Raw genomic sequence first — 21,628 nt, 5'->3', positions numbered from 1 at the left:
ACAAATCTGTGAGGTCTTTGTGAATTTTATCACTGCTTAACACTTTGCTTGATATTAGAGGTTCTTTTGCAATCAAGAACAGTATTTAACAGTGTACAGCCTGTGCTGCACATACTTGTATCAAACACTGTAACCCAGTCAACTCCAGCAGAGAGTGCTTTCACTGTTTATTTCAGAAAATGGAAATAACTGTTGTAGGTCTCTCTAACTGAAAAATGAAGGTCTTCCACTTATGTCATGACATGACCCACCCACTGAGGAAAATTTTTCATATGTTTTACAGATTTCATCTTCAGTTGCTCTGCTTAAAATTCTATCTCCAATTTCCTATTTCAGTGAGCAATGACTTTTTTTTACTTGCTGATATCTCTTTCGGAATGGACAGCTTGTCTAAATGGTGGTCTTGTGTTGTGCTTTCCCAAAATATAGGTTGATTTTGAACAGATCAGACACTATTACTGCGTAACCACTGTTAGTTTTACTAACATCACTTTCTTTCTCTGAATAGAATGGCTTTATCATTACTAGTGAAAATCTGTACTTAATTTTGAACGGAAAAATCTTTTTTTTTTTTTTTTCAAAAAAGACACTTCCTGATATAGTGATTGCAGTTAGACCTTAACTCCATTGCAGTTAGGGTATAGTTTCAATGAATATTCACTCTTTGATATTTTTAATTGACATTTTTATAGGTGGCTTACACAAGTGAAAAATATGCATACAATGAAAAGTATTTATGATGTAAATACCTCACTGTTAAAAAACCTGAATTATAAAAGTAGATATGCCAAGCATTAGATATGCAAATTTTATAATCACATAATTTACCTTCTGCAGTGTAATAACTCCACAATTAATCATACTGTAACTGTCTATTCCTACCATCTAACTGTGCTAATCATGCTATGAAGGCTAGTGGATAAGTATAGTTGAAATGTCAGACATTATATGATTTTATGATATACTATATATAAATCATAAAAATTCATTAAATTAATGAACAATACAGTAGAAATAGTTGATCAGAAAGAAATCTGTATCAACAGAAAAGGGTAAATAAAGCTCCCTTCTGTGCATTTGTGTGTCCATATCTCCACACAAAGAAAAAGAAGAATAGAGATATATCTTAGGGGTAATTTCTTCACCTAGAGTGCCTTTAGGTCATGTTATTTTGCAATGTACATGTCTCAAAGACAAGCATTGGTGGTAAATGCAATGATAACTTATTTTGACAAATGGAAGATTTGTGGTTAAAACGCACAGAAGTGACCCAAAAAATGATGCCCTTACTTGTCACAGATGTGAAAGAATCCAGTCTGGAGGAGCAATTTACACGTGAAATCAATGCACTCTTCTGTGTAATTTCAGAATTTCTATGAAGACACCACCAAGAAATTGTGCTCAGTTCAAGCTGCTGATGTTTCCAGATTACAAGGTAGTTGTCAAAATGATTTGGTGCACCGCAAGAATGAGAAGGACGTGACTAGGACAACTACATTAGTGGAAACCGGTGTGATTAAAGGTCAGTCAAGCTTTATGATTTGAGTATAATTAATGTAACAGAACTTAACCCTAGCCCTGATAAATAATTTACTTGCCAGACTATTTTGCGTGATTTCATTTGGAATCTGTAGATTAATCAAAAGAGGTAAAATGTGAACATCTCTGTTCTTCCACCATAAATGCCATAAGGCAAATTCATCCGAGCTCTCAACAGCAGCATGATATTAAACTCTGTTTGACACTGCAGCATGAATATTCAGCAGTTTTCAGAAGCCAGCTTGTGTTGAAAAGATGCAGTTTCCTTTTGCTTTAGGAATCTACACATCATCTGTTCTAAAAAATGCTGATTCTGAGAAGCACTGCAGATGAGCAAGCAATTTACATTAAAGATAGGAAGATTTCTTCAACTCATATTTTTATGTTTTGAAGAAAAAGTGGTATTGAGCAAAATATTTGACCGTTAATTATTTTCACAGTCATCCTTTTCTTAGATTTCCCAAGTATTTTTGATAGCTGCTTAGATTTTTTTTTTATCTTTTAACTTTTTCCTTTCTCAGAACGTATTGAAGTTGAGAAGCTAAATGATATGAGGACAAATCTAAAAGGCTTTGAAGTGAATATAAAAAATTCAATTGATTTCACTAATCTGTCAGTCATGCGTTATATCTGACACATGAACACGTCCCATTAATCGCAGCACTGGAACATTTGGAGAACTAGGGCATAAATTTTTGCTCTCGTTACATTTGTTAACTGATACTTGATATTACTATCAAAACTTCCCATAAAATTTTTCTTTACTGTCTCATCATTCCATGTGTAACCCTCCCAGAAATGATGGCTTGTGTATTTGAAACCGTGTTCAGTGAAACTCTTCCAAATACAACATAAACAGCTTTTATAGTGAAGAATCACTGTAGCATGTTGAATATCCAACAGTCCTCATGGGTGTGAAAGTTGATTATTTGGGGACACATTTTCAAATGGCATTTTGGTATTCAGCTGCTTTTGAAAGATAATATTAAATATGTTATTTTGTGGCTTTGAAAATCTCCTTGTCGCCTCCATTTTGTCAGTGCTTAATGATTTGAGTAGACTTTGTAGCAGTGAACAGTGAAGCTTCCCATTGCCAGCTCTGGAGAATGATATCCTCTGTTTAATCCCTGCAAGACAAATAATACGAAGATGGGTTGATGATTTACAGTCTTGAGCCAAGGCAACTACTTGCAAAATACCAGGGCTTGACTTTGAAAACTAGTGTTCATGCTACAGGGATCAGTTGGATTAACTATAGGGATTAATCTCTGTGGGGTAAGGCAGGCATGAGAGACACCTGAAGAAAACACGCCTAAGGCATCCTTACAGAAAGAAGTCAGACTTGCAATTTGTGCTGGGGACCGGCTTTTCCCCAACCGCAGAACTCGGGGCTTGGGTAGCTGCTTGACTTCTTCGCGTTTAAACTCCTCACAGACGTGGAAAGTGACACAGGCTGCAGTCATGTAATCGTTTTATAATCAAGATTTTTCAAAGATTCTTCTGAACCCAGCGGCGCAGTTCAGCGCGTTCATGCAGCCAGAGCGCTATCTCTCAGGGACTTCCTGTGCTTCCGCTGCAGGAGCGGTGCAGTACTTTCTAAATGGGGATTCCCCCAGTTGAAGAAAGAGGTTGGGAGATACTGTTACTAACGCTTCAGGTCAGGAACAGCGTTAGGAGGTGGCTGCTCTTTCCATTCTTTATGTTACAATCATCTTCGTAGTTTGAGACTTTGTTACTGCTTTTGTATCTACATATGGCCATAAAACTGTGACTGTGTTCATTTCGGCTGGTGCTGAATTGTCTTTTCCTTCTCGACAGGATGGATTTAAAGCAGGAGGGGAACGCTCCCCTCCCCCCATACCAGATGCAGTTTGAGATCTCAAAGGGAAAAGAAGCAACAGACAGTATGAACAGAGTCTTATTAACTAACCTTAAGATGTGCATCTCTTAATATAGGACCTGTTGTGTCTTCAACAAGGAGAAGGTTTCCTATCCCATTTGTAAAGGCTTGCTGGGATAGTAGTTAGTCTTCACTTCATGCTTTGGGATTGCTGACTGCGTCACTGTTGGGATGCTCAAGTTGTAGAAGCAGCACTCACGTCTCTGATGTTTTAGATAGACATGCTTTCTGTCTTTCTCACTTTCTTCCAGTGATCTACTGTTTCACTGGATTAGTTGTCATGGCAGGATGCTACTTAGGATCTGTGCTTTGCCTAGCTAGCCTGGAATGACTTGCAAAAGGTTTTCTGATTCTCAGGGTTTCATAGGCTGGAAGGGACCTCTGGGGATCCTCCAGTCCAACCTTTCTGCTCAGAGCAGGTTCAGCTGGAATAGGTTGCCTAGGTCTCTGTCTAGCTGAGTTTTGAATATCTTCAAGGATATTCTGCATCTTCTCTGTGCAACCTGTTCCACTGTTTGGCCACACTCACAGTAAAAAAGTGTTCTCATGTTTAAGCGAAATCTCGTGTGTTTCAGTGTGTGCCCATTTCCTTTTGTTCCGTCACTGAGCATGACTGAGAATAGGCTACCTCTACCTTCTTCACATTCGCTCATTAGATATTTATACACACTGATGAGATATCCTCTGAGCCTGCTCTTCTCCAAATTGGACAGTCCTAGCTCTCTCAGCATCTCCTCGTATAACCCTCCAGTCCCTTAGTCATCTTCATGGCCCTTCGCTGAACCTGCTCCCCTATATCCATGTCTTTCTTGCACTGGGAAACCCAGCACTGGAGACAGTACTCCAGGTGTGGGCTCACCAGTGCTGAGTAGGGGGGAAAGATCATCTCCCTCAACCAGCTGATGACACTTTTCTTAATGCAGCCCAGGAAGTTAGCCACCTTTGCTGTGAAGGTGCATTGCTGGCCCATGTTCAATGCGTGGTCCGCCAGGACCCCAGGTCCTTCTCTGCAAAGCTGCTCTCCAGCTGCTCCTGGTGCATCAGGCTATTCCTCCCCATGTGTAGAACTTTGCATTTCCTTTTCTTGAACTTCATGAGGTTCCTCTCAGTTAGCCTATCAAGGCCCTTCTGAATGGTAGTACAACCATCTGATCTATCAACCGCTGCTCCCAGTTTTGTGTCATCGTCAAACTTGCTGAGGATACGCTCTCTCCCATCAGCCAGGTCTTAATGAAGAAGTCATATAGTACTGGCTCTGACATTGACCCAGGGGTACTCCATTAATGACTGGCCTCCAGCTGGACTTTGTGCTGCTGATCACAACCCTTTGAGCCTGGCAATTCAGCCAGCTTTTAATCCTTCACCCTCTCCATTTAGCTAGTCATTTAGTAGCCAAGATTGCCCTTGACCCTCACATCCTCAACCGGTTCTTTCTTGTTTGTAAGTACGAGGTGCAGCAGAGCATTTCCCTGCATCAGCTCCTTCGTCACCTGTGTTAGGAAGTTGTCATCAATTCACTCTAGAAACCTTCCGGATTGTTTATGCCCTGCTGTGTTTTCTCTCCAGCAGATATCAGGCTGGTTCAAGTCCCCCACGAGGACCAGGGTCTGCAGACGTGAGGCTTCTTCCAGTTGCATGAAGAAGGCCTCATCTACTTCTCCTTCTTGATCAGGCAGTCTGTAGCAGACACCCACTATAATATTGTGCATGTTGGTCTGCTCACCAGTTCTGACCTGCAAAGCTCTGAGCTGGCCCCTCGCCCGTCCCCAGGCAGTGCTCCAGGCACTCCCCCTGCACTCTCATGTAAAAGATAACTCCTCTTTCCTGCTATCCCAGCCTGTCAAGAGCCTATCTCCATCCTGTGTCACACTCCAGCAGTGTAAGCTATCCTACCACGTCTCTGTGATCCCAATGAGATTGTAGCTGTGCAACTGCATGCAGACTTCTAATTTCTCTTATCTGTTCCCCAGTCTATATACACTAGTTTGGAGGCACTTCAGAGAGGGACTCAGTCACACTGACTTCCCAGAAAGGCTATGAGAGGTTTCACCGTAATGCTTTTCTGCAGGCACCTCCTCATTTATGGGCATGTGCTTGGAGTGACCAACTTCAGTCCTGTTCGTATGAGATCTCTCCTGTTCACAGTCAACCACTTCCTCACTGTCTTGTTGGTCATCCTCTGCCTACCTGGTTGTTCTTAGTTTAAAGATCTCTTTAAAAGGCTAGCTAGCCTGTCAGCAAAGATGCTTTTGTCCCACTTAGCCAGATGGATCCCATCTCTTCTAAGCAGTCCTTGACCCCCAAAGAAGGTCAAATGGTCATAGAAACTGAAACCCTGTTCTAAATACCAACTGCACAACCATTTGTTGACCCACAGGATACATCCACTCCTTCTCAAACTCTTTCCTTTCACCAGCAGGATTTAAGAGACACCAGCTGGGCCCTCATGCCCTTGCCCTTCACTTCCAGAGCCAGTTAGTCACACTTGATGCTCTCCATGTCTCCACTGGGAATATCATATCATTCGTTACTCCAGTGGCTGCTGGGGACTGTGCCCTGGTGTGCGTTACCACCACTCCTGAGGATATGTGTGCTGGTCTGAGCAGAGTTGCTAGGCCTTCTGTACAAACTGCTATGCCTATTGACTGCCTCTATTATCTGTGCTGTGGCCCACCACTTTCATGGACCTTTCTCCAGCACCTGCTAAAAGGATGCTTGAACTTCCCTGATCAGGAGTCAGCTGTGAACAAAAGCGCAAAATAAGCTTGTGTTAAGAAGAGCTGTCAGAGCTCGATAGAAGTTGCTAGAGCTTGCTGGAAGTCATGGCCTCCTGCAGCTATCCTCACCTGGCAGCAGCAGACACCCTGGGGTTCCTCAGAGTGTTCCCAGGAGGCCCCTGACAATCGCAGACAATGTCACAACAGAAGATCAAGAAGCTCTAGACCCAGAGCGCAGAAACTGCTGCACAAACTGCTGTGTTTGTCAGCTGGCTCACTTAGCTGCACTGACAGCACAGTTTTTGCCTTGCTCACACTGCTCACCTTTCTTGTTAGCTCATGCAGTTTGCAGTTATGAACACCAGAAAATAATCTTTTTGCAGCTGTTATTGATTTGTTTCTGCTTATTATCATTTATTTGAATGAAGTCTCTAGCTCACTAGATGTATTTCAATAGTTAAGTAACTCAGGGCAATATTTTTGATTGTTTCATCTGCCCTGGTTAGATTCTCTGACTGTTTTTTATCTCTTTATTCATTCTGGGCCAATAACATTTGTCTTTTGCCCATCCCATTGAACCTTATTTATATGTCTTCAATAAGCCTTTTTTAGAATCCCTGATAGCATTTTGATTCACTATTTTTCACTTTTTAGCACATTCTTCTTAGTCAATTCTTCATTTGTTTTTAATTCTAAAATACTCTACTCATCAAGGAAGCTTGTTCTAGTGAATTTTTCAAGTGTTAAATTATCCTTTCTTAGTTTTTCCTCTACTTCCTTTGGGCTTCATCCTATTAGAAAAGATCCTATCCTTTGACATATCATCTCTCCTGTGAAAGTACAGAGTTTTCTTATCTCCTGGTTGACACCCACTCATCAATTGTAACAGTAGATTACTGACTTAATGCTTCTTACTTCCAGTAGAAACATTTTGTTTAAATTTTAGGTATCAAATGGGTTGATTTGTCAGGTTTTTTCCTTTTTCACTGAGTTTATGACTGGAGACCTGTGCTTTGCAAGTAGCCATAGGTATATGTCCAAGAATATTAGAGAAAACATTGGTGTTAGTGCTGCTGAATGCTTGCTTGCCTCTGGTCCTGCAAAGATTTAAAGCACTAACTCTTCCCACCTAGTTTAGTTTCTAGCAATGTTTCTGGTTTCAAAGCCCACAGAGAGTGTCTCTCCTGCCTTACGTCTCGTGAAAGCTGCAGTTAGTTAATTTTTTAAGCTCATCCTGTACACTATCTTAGCTTAGACTGCTCACAGCAGTAGATCAGATAAAGAGTAGCTTTTATTTACTGATAGTTTTCAAACAAACTCTTAGTACCTCTGTTTAGCACATACATAGAAAATCAAGCTGTGCTGTCATAAAGTTCCTTGTTTTACAAGGTTAGGACACTGTGTTATCTCTAGTTGTACAAGGATATACTCCAAAGTAAACTGTCTACATTTGATATAACATGACTTAAAAGTTGGAGTTGGACAGACTTAACCTAGACCAAAGAGCAGTGATGGATACACTGATACACTCAAATCAAAGTTAAAGGTTTTTCTGGATGATGTGTGTTAGTGTAGCCATAATTGGCTTAATGCAAAGATAGCTAGAGAATTATACAGAAGATGATTGGATTAGATGATATAGCAGTTCTTCCTGGCCAGTCAAGGGATCCCCAAGGGTCCACTGTTCCATGCAGCAGGCTTGGCTGTTCCAGAAAGTATATTCTGCTATGCTAATTCACGGGACAATGGATTAGAAAATATGTCAAGAGTAATAATACAGACATTCTCCTGTGGGTTCCAAGTGGGAGTAACTGCAGTAGTTACTGATTAATCTTTAAACTTCTGCTAGTGAGTGTTAAGCCACCCTCCAAAGCACCAACCTGTTTCAGATTCCTAATAAGGACGTTGAATCTGTGTCACCAGAGAAACCAGTTACGAACACAATTGCTATTTCTTACCAAAGGGTAGATGGTTCTGAAAAGAAAAGCAACATGGTTTTCTTTCAGTTTTAAGGCCTCTGTTATGTTTCTTTGCAGGGTTCATGTTAATAAAGATAGGATTTATTATCTTTGTTTCTAAGAAATTGCACCTTTTTCCTCTAAAACTGAACTAAACCTGAATTGGCCACTGAAGATATTATCTTATTTCAATTTGACTGAGTTTAAATTTATTAAAAATATTAGCAATATCTGTAGAATCACAACTCTAGTCTGAAATCTGCTATACCAATTTATTTTGCTTAACCTTGACATTTATTTTAAGTGGAGTTTCTAAAACATTACCTAATCTTCTTGCTTGCATTTTACATTTCTGGAATTGTTGCAGTCTATAATAAAAAAATGCTTACATTGATTTTGGTTATTGGTTACAGGACATTTCTGTGCAGATATTTGTATTTTCTAACTCTAGGTGCCTAATTCAGGAGGCTAGTGTGCTGGAAAAAGAGAAAAAGGAAGCGGCCTTCTGATTGCAACTCGGGATGTACATGTAACACATACTAACTTTGACAGTGAACATGGTTTTAGAAATTTCTGCAAAAAAAGCAAAACAGAATTCTGAATTAATTTTGAAAAAGCTGCTCTATTTTTGGTAACATCACAGGGAATCCATATTATTGTTCTAAATTAGATGCATAGGAATAAGCAACATGGATTAGGAATCCTGTATCATACACTCTCTCCAGCTTCTACCCTTTGGCTCCACCTTTGATTAGGCCAAAGCTGTTACATTCCTGCAACTGTCTTTTAAAAAAAGTAATTGTACAATTCTTCCTGATTTTTTGACCATGCACACAAAACTTATTCTTGACTGGTACATCTTCTGGGATAAGTTTAAAAGAAAAAGAAAGAAAGAAAAACAGATAAGGCAATGACTTAAAATGACATTCAATAGGAGGATGAGTATACTTCTGTGGATTATATTTAATGATTTTCAATCAATTTTCTTCTTAACTAAACTCCAAGTGGTCATACTGCAGGGGAAAGAAAGCATAAGCTCTGTATTCTCATATTTCCCTTATTTATTACATGTGAGTGGTTCTAATTACAGTAATATTACAATATTCCAGGCAGGAACTTGTAGAAATAACTACAAGGAGGATGAGTTGCAGGGTTACTTGTGGGGTTAGTAAAGGTGACTGAGGCACTTTGCATTCATCGCTTCTACTTTCTGCCTGTGTCTTCCCAGCTGCATGGCATCCGTCCAGCTCCTCTAGACCTAGTAGGAAGCAGCAGCCTGGGGCGTGTGAGTATGCGTGCGTGTGTGTGTGTGCGCGCATGTGTGCGTGTGTGCGTGTGTGTGTGTGCGTGTGTGGTGTTGCATGAGGCCGTTCTTCTCTTACAGTAATATATGATGGGGCCATTTCTCCTGGGTGATCTGATGCGGGGAACTGTCCCTGTGTGTGACCTGCCTGAGTGCATGAGCCTTTGCACAATGAGGACTTAAACACAGGAGCTTCATTTGCCTCTGAGGAAGAATTGTTTTGCAGATAACTTCAATTCACAAGCTGTTCAGCTCACAAGAGCTCAATGGCAGATTATCCTTCTGCCTTTCCTGTGCCAGAGATTATCCTTCTGCTTCTTTCCAGGGATCTCAGGAAGAAGGGTCTATCCCTTACATAACACATGGGATCTGGTTGTCACACAGTCTCCTCAGGAATCCACGTTACTCTGTGCATTACAATCAAGTCAGCGAACTTCCAATGTGAAGTGAGCAGTGCTGATAGCAGCTGAAACAGCTGTACACCCTGTAGCTCCTGAACAGCACAATGTTTTTAATAGCCTTTAACAGAAGTGATGCAGTTGTTTAAAAACTGCAGTAACTAGTTCTCCTTTATAAGGGTTATTGACATGTTGAGGATTTATTTTACAAAAAAGAAGCAATAGTGCAACAGGGGAAATTCATGATTGAAAGACTTAGGCAAAATTAAGAAGATAAATTAGAAAAGAAAGGACAAAGAAGAAAACCTAAAACTAAAAAGATAGCAAAAGAGATCAACAGCTGCACCCTTCAGGAAATTTAAGATTTTTTTAACAAATGAGATTTAAGATTAAACTTTTCTGCACAATGATTTTTAGTAGATTCCAAAGGATATAAATGCTAATCATACATGAATTAACCCTGTAGTGTATATAGCACTTTACAGTTTTTAAAGACATGCTAAATCATCAGTTGAGGAAATGGCAGATGGATACCAACTCAGGGAATAGTCCATTAGTTTTATTGGCTCTGATTTCTGCTATGACTCAATAACTTTCGGTAGCACTCCTTAAGGAATTAGCTCTTGTTAGCATGTAGGAGAGTCAGAACCAGGCCCACAGCAAATAAAACCCTACTGTTTATAAAAACACTTTGGATTTACTCACACACTCTTTGGTTCTGTATGTTGTCAGTTCAATGAGGTTCAGAAAGAAAGGCATGATTCTGCCTTGTTTATTTCATAGTAGGTCTCAAACTGCAGCATAATAAATCACAACTATTATTTTTCGTGTTACGCATAAACACCGAATGTTGTTAATGTGGCTGAATGTGAATTTATGCATCACAAACTCTGAAATGAGATGCCTTCCCGCAGCTCTAATACTGTGTTGTGGTCATGACCAGGGGCTTTTTGGAGTGCAGTCTTTTATGTACCTGAGTTTGGGTTTCTAGCAAAGGCTGCGTTTTAGTAATGGTCATGATAGGACGGTAACTTCTGTTGCCTGTAATTTGAAGGTTGGCAGAATGGAAGGTTATGACAACTGTTTATGGCCTTGAAGTTCACAAAAGAATAGTGGGTACCTTCAGAAAAAAACAAACCCAGCCCACTGAAGGATATGAGTGAGATAAAAGGAAAATTTTAGTCTGCAGAGAACCATCTTCCCACTAGAAAGGCTAACACAATTATACAAATTGTTCCAGGAAGAGCAAAATTAATGAAATTTATTTTAGTAAGGAGTCAGGTCTGTTGCCCTCTACCGTTTCTCCCCTGCTCCCTTCCTTGCTAATAACCAAAAGTCTCCTTATGGCACTCCTATCAAAAGAAAAAGAGCAGGTCTGGAGCTATCTGTGTGTTGAATGGCCAACCGATATGCACACACTGATTTATCCTGCTGTCTGCTGCCAAACAGAGTGTATAACAGCTGTGTTCTGCATGCTTTTCTTTCAGTGGAGGAACTAATCTGAGTCTCTCTTTTATAACCGATTTTCACAATCGGACAGTTCTGCCCCTTTTTCAAATTTGATTGAAATTGGCAAAAATTCCTTAGTAAGTACAGAAGAGATTGACAGATGGAAGGATAGAGAACAGGATAACATAAGCCTTGTTTTCTTAGCAGGCTAAGATGGCATAACTGATGCAGTAATTTAATGTTGAGACTAATGGATTTTTTCCAAATAGGGAAGCAAAGTACGTTGATTTCATTGATTGATGTGTTTAACACTCCCTTGAGATCATTCAGCTTGTCCCATTCATTGCTTAATGCTTTACTGAAGTGTAAATATATACATATCAGCAGGCATCTTACACTGGTTTGGGATTGGGCACATCTGTGATTTAGTCTGGCCTGATGACATTAATTTCCTTTCTCCTCAAGCTGTCTTACTTAGAAGTGTACCATTTTGTTTGCATGTGTTTGGTAAGGAAAGTCTAGCTATGGCTTCCATGAGCAAAGTGCACTCTGCATCTATGTTAGCAAGTCTAAGTGCACAAACCAAATTTCCCTTGCTGAATCACAAGGATTAGCTTATTCCTTCATTTTCTGTTTTATTCATTAGTTTACTTTTCCTGATATCAAACACAGCCAGCTTGCAAATGAACAACAAACCTGGGAAAGTTTATTAAGAAGATAGCAGCTAAATGTATGAGTGAAATCTTTATTGAATTTCTCTTCAGAGCATTTCTTGCTTTTGGTGCCTAGATCTAGAAATACGTTGCTAACTTACTCAGTCCCAGAAAGAAGCAGTAGCAAATTTGTGGGTAAATTTGTTCATGAGAAACTCTGTGCTGTTGTGGCTAGGCAGCTGCCTGAAGTCCATCTTGACAAACATAGTGGTTATTTCAGGCCTTAAAAAAATCTAAAAAGGAGCAGATCACAACTTCAGAAGAAAATGAATCCTGCCCAGTTTTTCAGGGATATGCACCTCAGCCGTAGGTGCAAACCAACCTCAGAGAGTCTGAGCAGCAGCATGAGTGGGATTTGGTGACTGCTGAGAAGATGCACAGCAGTTTTCTTTGTGAGGGGAAGCATGGTGGCCTCAGGAATAAGCATGGGAGGATTCTTATTTGAGAAGCACAGCCTCATAAGGAAGGAGCTGTTTGATAAGTGTGGCCTTGCTAGGAGGTCAGATGGACTGTGAAAGCTTGCATACACTTGCAGGTCATTTCAGGTCATGTTGTGGCCTATTATCTAAACAGGAACAGCTGTTCCAAAAGCAGTGTTTCACACTGTTTTGCAATTTCAGGTAAGGTCTTTGGCTTTTAAAGCATGATATCCTCTCCGGGCTGTAGGTCGCTGTATTCAGGGTAGATATCCCATGCACTGTCCCAGATTCAAACCCCTGGAGCTGAGTGACATAAGCTCCACCGAGAAGCCCTGGTTCTTGCAGCCTGCCTTGTGTCAGCAGTCATACCGATGTGCTGCAGTGATGCTGGCCAAGGTGATGATGCTGATGGAAGTGAGAAATTATTTTTTTGTGTGTGGATTTTCCTTTGAGCAGCTGCACTAAGTACGAGAGGTCATGATAAACCCGAGCTGGGGGCTGCTGCTGAAAGGGATTCCCCTGTTCTGCAGCCTCAGCCCTGGCTTCCTGCCTCCCATTACTTGGAAAGAGGGCAGCGCTGCAGAGTGAATAAGAGGCACTGGGTGACTGGACCTCACAAGGTCCTCCCCCATGCTATCAGTGGTCCAATGCATCTTGTGGTGTAAACTCTAGCCCCAGGCAAGTAGTGGGAGCACCGGTCAGTGTGGGAGACTTGGGTGCCTTTGGGCAGCAGCCTGCAGTCCCCTGGGTGAGCTGTGCCCTGAGCTGTCCCCCTCTTGAGCTGCTGGTTCAGGGCTAGGCTAGCAGCTTGGTGTAGTGTGCGAGGTAGTGCTGCAGGCTTAGGAAGGCCAGCTCCGGCTGCAAGGGTTGAGGCTTTTGCGGTGCAAGGAATGAGAGCAGAGCTTGCCCCAGAGCCACAGTGGCAAAGAGGCCTTACGTGAGAGTCCCTGCTCCTGCGGAAAAAGGTCACTCCTTTTTGGAAAGTTTGTCCTTAGTGTTACTGCAAGCTGATCCGGATAGACACAAAGTGACACACTTCAAAACTTTTAATTTTAACCTCAGGTCACATTCAAGCCTGCATCTTTCTTTGTTATATTGTCTTCCAGAGGAGAAGAAAATGAGGGTTTTAGTCCTAGGAAAGAAACAATATAGATTCCTAGTGACAGAGATTCACATCTTCAGGCAGTGAAACGTAAGAGCATAGGAGCATATTTGCAATAGAGACGGCAGGTGCTGCTTGGGGCAGGTAAACTGCTCTTCTCTTGGTACTGTAAGACAATTTTTTTGTGTGTTTGCTTGCACACAGTCAGCAGTCATAGGTTTTTATCATTTTATTGAACCTTAGAGTTATCTGTGGATAGATAACAGGGAATGGACGACAGATGATCTGATTTGTGCACAGATTTTGAGCTACAAGTACTATGTAAGAACTGAAAGAGGAACTCCTAAAAGAGTACGAAGACTATTTTATAAAACACTCCCCTGACTTCTTTGCAGATCTGCCACAGATATCCTTCAGGAACTTGAGCAAGTCACTTACGATCTCTGTGAAAAAGAGAAAAATGAGGAGAACATAGTTTCCTTTGCTTTTTACTTTTGTGCTCTTTTCAGGGAGAGGGCGGAATCTGGCATTTCCTTATGCTTTTTTTTTGCTAATTATTTAGGTCAGACAAATAAGGCACATGGAAAATGTGAGAGAGAAAAGGAGCTGAAAGAAGAGTATAACTACGAGTATGTGGATGAAAACATAATCGAAAACACAAGAAAAGTACTTCAAAATAAGAATGTAGTCTCTGAAGAGAAAAGGTGAGTGATCATTATGGATGTAAAGAAACGCAGCCAGAGTGATTTTTCAACTGACTGGTAATCACCCTTCTTTAAAACAAGATGATTTTCCCAGGGAGCCATCATTATTATACACAAGTACTCAGGAAGGATACTCTGATGTTAACACTACCATTTATGACCCACTGCCATTCTTAGGGATGTCATCTTTGTCAAAGTGTTGCCTACTGTCATGCTGGGAATATAACTGCACAGGCAATACAAGACTTGTAGGGGGAGCCAAAACCTTAACTTGATCAGTAATTATAGTTAGAAAAATAGAAGAAGACCCAAAGAAAGGCTTTGTATCTGAAAGCTTGTCTAATTTTTCCCATTTGTACCAATTCAGTGTATCAAAAGCTAAACTCTGAATACAAACGTTGTTCTGTCTTTGACAGCGTGCCCCATGTAATGCATAATTAAAGTTTGTCTCTTTTAAAAAGTTTCCAGGCAATTATCTGTATTTCTACTGAATCTCTGCAGTTCTGCTTTGGCAGGCTGCAGAAGGCTTAAAGTGCTAGTGAAAAGGGCCTTGCTTCTCAGAAGCTCCAAGCATCATTTCCAGCTAAGCACAAACTGGACTTTTATCTAGATCTGAGTGAAACTATGTAATCTAAACTCTTTTCACTCGTAGTTAAACCTTTTATGAACTTTTCTTTGTTTAGCTGAACTGCTCCTCTTGTTAAGAGAAATCTCTGACAACCCAGCAAAACCTAAAGGTTTAAACAATTGGAAAGTTATACTTTATTATGAAGTGATATCTTATTTCAAAATGTACTTTGTTTTTATTTTAAAATGACATGTAACATTTCCGTTCCATTTAAACCAGGCGTGCAGTGGATCTGAAATGAGTAAGGTTATTATTTTCTTTTTTTAGAACATACTCCTCCCCTAACTGACAGAAAACATATACCATTGAGTAGGAGTGGAACTGTCTTGAAATGTCATGTAGCAGCAGGCAGATCCCCTCCATTTGACCATCCAGTATTCCCTAAATAATGGGTCCTAACTTTTCTCTCTCTCAGTAATTCTGCTGCTCTCCTCCCCCCCCCCCCACCAAATTCCTCTCTTAATTCAGCATAAAGAGTGACTTTCAATGAGGACTTGAGGAGGCCATTCCCCCATCTCTGCATGCCTAGGTAGGTGGGAGAACGTGCAGGAGATATCCTACCCCTCCTCCAGCCCTGGTAGTGGTACATTGCAGCTTGTTCTGATTTACCTGGTAATTTCCTTGCCTTGCAGGGCAAGGTGTGGTATCACCTGCTCACAGCCACAGAAATTAAAAAGTTACAGGAAAGGCTGACAAAGGAGGTAAAGTAGGACACTTTGTATAATGCATTACTTCCTCAGTCCGTATTCCGCTGAGGATGGGGACTTGTTCTATGAGTGTAAACAAGGCTGAAAGGAGAGAAAGAGAAAATGAAACTCTCTTTTTGATTAAAATAATCCTTTTGACTATAGACATTAAGGCAAAAACACATTTTCAAGAAGCAATGTCTGAAAGGAAGATTAGCTTCTAATTATACTGCTTACTGTTGTGGCATCCGCTCTTCAAGTCTTCATCCACCTTTTCTTTAAATTCCTTAACAATGGAGGAAAGGTGTCAGTTTATTTAGTTGTCTAGTTTGAGGGCTTTAGCAAAACATGAAAGAAAAGACCTTTGCTGCCTCTAGAGAGATCTCTGTCTGCCTTGGATTATTAAACAGCTCGATAAATTGTGGTCTTCTGTGGATGCCAGGACAGTCTGCCCTCTAAGATCATTAGACAGCCAAAGAACACATAGCTCTTCTGGCCTGCTGATCTGCCCCACCCACCTCGATCATCAGAAATCCCCCATTATGGCTTTTATCTAGCATTTAAAATTTCTATCAAGCTTCTACACTTGCACTTTTGTGAGCATTTTGAGAAATGTGGTTTCAATTTAGGCGTATGAAATTAACCTTTTATGTGTACAAAAACAAACTTGTGAAATTAATAGTACCTTTAGAATCAGCTTTTTGAACATGTATGCCATACAGCTAGTTGAAAGGCTTAAAAAAAAGAAAAAGCTGTTTTAGGCTTACTTTAAGTCAAATAATGAAGAAAAAAAAAGAACTTTCTCTTGCATCTCTGCCAAATGCTTATCATCCCATCACGTTAGTTCTACTTTGAGAACTCTTCTAATTAACTCTTTCGCATCCATGGTCTTGCCCTTCTTCGGGACTTTTATGCTATTTAATGACCTTCTTTAATTTTTTGCAGCATATGAGCTATCAAAATGAAATCTATTGAGTTAAATTGCTTTACAGCAGAGTTAGTACAAAAAATATTGAAGTACAGATGCAAAGCTCAACAGTCAGTCATACCTTAAGAAAATCAGTATCCAGCATTTTCAGTGTTTCATCAATGCCTAAAAAAATCCACAGTTAGGGCCAAAGCATGCCGGGATGATACTAGTAAGAACTAGTCCTCATCCCAAACAGAAGGGAGAAATAAAGAACAGTGATTTGCCTTAAGTGATTGCTATGTTACTTTTAATAAAATAAATGTGCCCCGAGGGTCAATGATGTTAACATGACCTCATCACTGCAGAACAATAAGCAATTAAGCAAGAGATTTGACTATAGAGGCCTCAGCTTGCTGTAGCCACAACTGCCATTAACATATTTTAACCTTTCTTTAAAGATTCAAGAGGAAGTAGGAAAAAAACCAAAAGCATTTAAAATGCATTGAATGGGGCTTTCTTTTTAACGGCATCATGAGTTTCTTTCCTTTTACTGCCATTTCTGTTTTTTAAATGAGGAAACCCCTGAGTTTGACAGTCTTTTAGGGGGCATTAAAGATCATTATAACTATTTTTCTTGGCCATGACAAAAGTTTATTGAAAGGAACTGGAAGAGCTCTGATGCTGCTATAATGACTCATCCTACGTCCTTGAAAGGAGAAGTGAGACAGAGGCAAGCAGAAGTGACAAGAACAGAACACCACAACAGAGAACGCAGCATCTGTCTCAAATGCTGACAGTTGCTGGTAGCCTCATGGCTGGAGACAGACAGAAACAGTATGGTCCAGAAATGTGGAGAGCTGAACATGTGCATCGGTGTCAGGCTGCTTCAGGGCATTGCTCTCTAGACTTGAACTTCACATGAGTGCTGCCAAAGAATGGTCTTATTTGACTAAGCCCAGGCTCTTAGAAAACGAGCCAAAAAAGGAGAAGTAGAAAAGAGAAAGAAAGGAAGCAGGGAGCAAAAGGACTACATGGGGGAAATGTTAATAACAGGAAAACAAGTCCTTGTATTTAGGTCGTGGTAGTGCTCATTTACAGTTGGTGATACCAGCTGGAACACTGTCAAGGCAGGTTACGTTTTCAAATCGCCTTTTCAGGAGAGCAAAGTGAAAACCCAACAGTATTATGATGGGACCAAAATCCTAGAGATGAGGAGGGGGAACAGCCATAGTAATAGGGCTCAGCCCTGACACAGCCATCTTTCAGATATCATTGTTTGCACTAAATCTTCAATCTGTTAAGATCTCCAGAAGACACTTGTAGTTAGAATAGTCTGTTTCCTTGTTACTTAGGCCTAATTTCTATAACATACCCACTTTAGTTCATTAACTCCTGGCTTACTTCTTTCTTGCCATAAGCTTAACAATGGAGATGCTTTTGTTTGGACAAATTATACCTTTTATTTTTAACTTATACTGATTGTTCTGTAAATAATTCTATGAAATAGACTGAGGTGGAGCACTTTCTACCTTGAATATGCTGGGCTGCAGGCTCCTGCATGACAGAATGCGGGAGACAGCGCTGCAAACAAAAATCAGCCTTTCTGACCTCACTACATCTTCATTAATCTATTTTACTGTTTTTCTTAGATATTTCTCCTGAGCTTTCACACCACTGATCCTTTAGGTTGGCTCTTTCTTTTGTAGCTCCCCCAGCCTTAGGCTGAATGGCTGAGGCAAACTTTGCAGTCTTGGGGATATTAAAGTTAGAAACACAAATTCATGCCTGAAGTTGTGGGTTCTCAGCACTTTTGAAAGTCCCCCTCCTCTTATGTCATTTTCAATACAGATTTAGGGGCATCACCTAATTTTCCAGTTTTCATTGTTAAATATTTTTCTATGGCCTGATATTTTCACTTTTGCCTAATGTACAAGCTGAAGCTTTTTATCAATGGTGATTACTGAAGGAAGGAAGGATCAAGTGGGAGTAAATAAGTGCAGCTCTGAGAGTTGCAGTTCAGTTCTTGGCTTTGCCACAAACGAGTTCAAGCAGCCTGCTTGTCTCAGAGCAATTATAGGTTCAGAGACTCTAAGGGCAGGGGAGACTACTAGACTGCCATGATCATCTAGTTGTTCATCCTATATATATATATATGTCTTGGCATTCCCCTAGAAGACAGATTAAAGTATGTCTTTTTATAGTGTGGCAGAGCTGGGAATAGAGCCCCCTGGCTAAGTCTTAATGGCATATTGCCCATAAATTCAACAAATGATCAGGATTTCTCCCCACTGGCTGGAGTTGGTAACCCAAGAGGTAAGTTTCTGTCCTCCTGGGTTCAACAGACTGACAGCACTACAAAGGCTTCATTGTTGTAGTTATGCTGGAGACATTGTTGTAGTTATGCTGGAGAAATAAGGGGAAAACTCTTCACTGGAGTCACAGATTATATGGTGCTCTTTTGCCTGTATAGGTTAAACATTTCCCTTTACAGTATAAGCTATACTAGTAAAAGAACGATTTACTAGTGCAAGTTTCATGCACTTAGGCAAAGTTGCTGGCACAGCTGTATTAGGAACATATATTAGCTTTATTTTTGCTGTAGTCTCAGGATTGCTAGCATAATTGGACTGACAAACCATTTTATGGCATAGATGAGCCCTAATTCACAGCCATTAATTTGACTCAAAAGATCATCCACCTGCACTCCCTGTGTAATTTTTAAATCCAAATGTAAAGGCTTCCTGTTTCACTTGGCAATTTTATTTTGTTTGTTTTCAGAGACATGTGAAGCAGAAGAATTCTGAAACTGATCAGAAGCGAGTGGAAAGCTGCATACTTCACCTATTAAGATCAACTGCAGCTATATGAAAAAGCTGCTCATGAAAAAGTGTCCTTCTTCTGTCTCATGAAGAGCATATAAGACTGTAATTCAACTATAATAATCCCCTGAGAAACTAAACTGCCCACTAGTCCTAAATAAGAAGTCAAACCAGCTAATGTCTTATGACCCTGTGAAGGGACAAAGTTCTTCTTATACATATTTATTCATGAATTCAGATAATAATGACAAGTCCAATCCTTCATTCTTTTTGTGACTGAAATACTGGTTGATTTTTCTGAACCACTGTAGGGCATATATGAAAGGAACATCCCTTACTGAAACAGCTGCCCAGCTGTTTTGTTGGTTTTCTAGAGGAGGGAAGGATAGACACAGAAATGAAGGGTTGTCTGAAGTGAACCTCCATTTCTTTACCCAGTGATATACGCTCCAGTTTAAGGCTGAAAATTGCAATGGGCCAGATTCTGCCACTCTTTCCGATGGTGAGTCATGCTTTATTGCACAAGTGGTACTGTTTCACACAAGTATTCACCCTGGAAACTAATGCTACTCCTCCCAGAGGGAAGTGCTACTCAGTCAGACCAAGGGTATCTAAAGTAAGCAATATTGCTGTCTCCATAACCCCTTGCAGAGCTGGAGTTACCAAGAAGCACACTAGACCTGTGGATTTTGCTATCAGGTTCTTTAATCAGGGAGCAATTTGCTGAAAACACAACCAGGATGAGAGGACAGAAGTGGGAGCTGAAGGAGAGGTGTCCACGCCAGCCATCGTAGTTGAGAAAAAGCAACATGCTGTCCGCTTTAAGAGGTACAGGAAAGGGCAGTGCTGAAGAGCATCTGCTACTTCCTCTGGTACCTTGCACTCTCATGCAGCCCTGCAAGTCTTTGGGGGAAACAGGCAACACCTGCCACCTCTCTGCTTTATTTGTAAATAGTAAAGACAGCCCTAGCAGAGTGAGGCCACAGCAAGAACAGCAGTTTTCTTCAAAGGATTTCTTTTTTTTTTTTATACTTCTGCAAAATGAAAAATAAGAGGCTAACTATGTAAGCATGGTATCTGAAAGGATACAAAACCTCCCTGCTCAGAGCATGAGAGATCTTCCTTCATGTCCCATCTCTGTTCTGTGTGTGCCAAGCAACTATGGTGAGAGCTTCTGTTTACTGGGACGAGCATCTCTATGTGCCTTACAGTGAATACACAATCAGTGCTGATATTATAGCAGCCATATTCCTGTCTGAGATCGCTGTGTGCCTTACAAGTCACACAGGAGCTGCGCAAGTATAGTGCACTTAGCATGATTAGGAGGTAACAGACGTACTCCACATGTACTGGCAGAACTGGTCTGTGTCTGCAGACTGAGTCCGACACCCGTCCTCTGTGGCATATATGCATAAGAACTGGGCAGTGTGTGCATAGTGAGCGCTGTGTATCTAGAAGCAACACTTTCATTTTTAGTGGAAATTTTTGAGGACTGAGGTGTAAATATGCAGTTGACTTGTCAAGAGTTTCTAGACTCGCAGCACCTCAGAATGACATACTCAGAAATCTCAGACAACTACAAAATGCTCACACTTCTCCCAGACAGTTTTATGGTGGAGAACGGGAACACATTTAGAAAGCTTAGACATACTTTATTTTCAGTGTTACTGAGGAAGCAGTAAGCTTTAGGAAGCAAACACTTACTAAAATGCTGTAGTGTGATTTAAAGAAAAACTCCTTTCAAGCTAACGGTAAGGTATATTTAGACTTAATTATTAAAATTCCACTGAATGATTAATCGTTATTAATGGAAATAAATTTAGAATTCCTCTATATTGTTTTACTTAAACGTATTCAACATAAATACTCATCCTCATTAAAATCAATTGCAATCTAAGCATAAAGTATGTTGCTCAGAGTGCTTTGATCCCATGCCCATATAGCATATAGTATTTTGCATATCGCTAGTTAATTACAGCCAGGTTGTAGGTGTGAACAAAATTTGTAACTGGCTGATACATCGCTTGTGGGTATTTGAAATATAGTTTAAGCACTTTGCACAAAAATCCATATATCTTTTTGTAGCAGCTCAAAACAGCCCAGTTTGTTATGCCAGCAAATCCAGTCTGATATGTGAATAAAAGGAACTTGTTCTGTGTTTTACTGACTTTTTTTTCTTTTTCTGCTGAATGTGATGTTTTCCTTATCCGGATGGCTGAGAGATATGTTATGTCACTAACACAATTTTCCTTCACTCAAGTGCCAGAAGCCTGAGTTTTGTAGCTAGAAAGGTAAAGAATAAGACCAATGGTGTCCTGGGCTGCATTAGGAAAAACATTGCCGGCAGGTCGAGGGAGGTGATCCTTCCCCTCTGCTCAGCTCT

General features: G+C 40.5%; 1 protein-coding gene across 1 annotated transcript in view; it reads left to right on the top strand.

The window, feature by feature from the left end:
- Positions 1–21,412, top strand: part of THEMIS (thymocyte selection associated) — an 89,062-nt gene extending 67,650 nt beyond the window's left edge. The window contains exons 5-7 of the mRNA XM_009688781.2: positions 1,369–1,522; positions 14,061–14,202; positions 19,205–21,412. Of these exons, the coding sequence (XP_009687076.2) occupies positions 1,369–1,522; positions 14,061–14,202; positions 19,205–19,214 (306 nt within the window). The 3' untranslated portion in view covers positions 19,215–21,412. The remainder of the gene's footprint in view (positions 1–1,368; positions 1,523–14,060; positions 14,203–19,204) is intronic.
- The last annotated feature ends 216 nt before the right edge of the window (positions 21,413–21,628 follow it).

This window comes from Struthio camelus, chromosome 3 (assembly GCF_040807025.1).
Source record: "Struthio camelus isolate bStrCam1 chromosome 3, bStrCam1.hap1, whole genome shotgun sequence".
NCBI classification, from domain to species: domain Eukaryota; kingdom Metazoa; phylum Chordata; class Aves; order Struthioniformes; family Struthionidae; genus Struthio; species Struthio camelus.
This window is presented reverse-complemented; position numbering and strand designations above follow the sequence as displayed.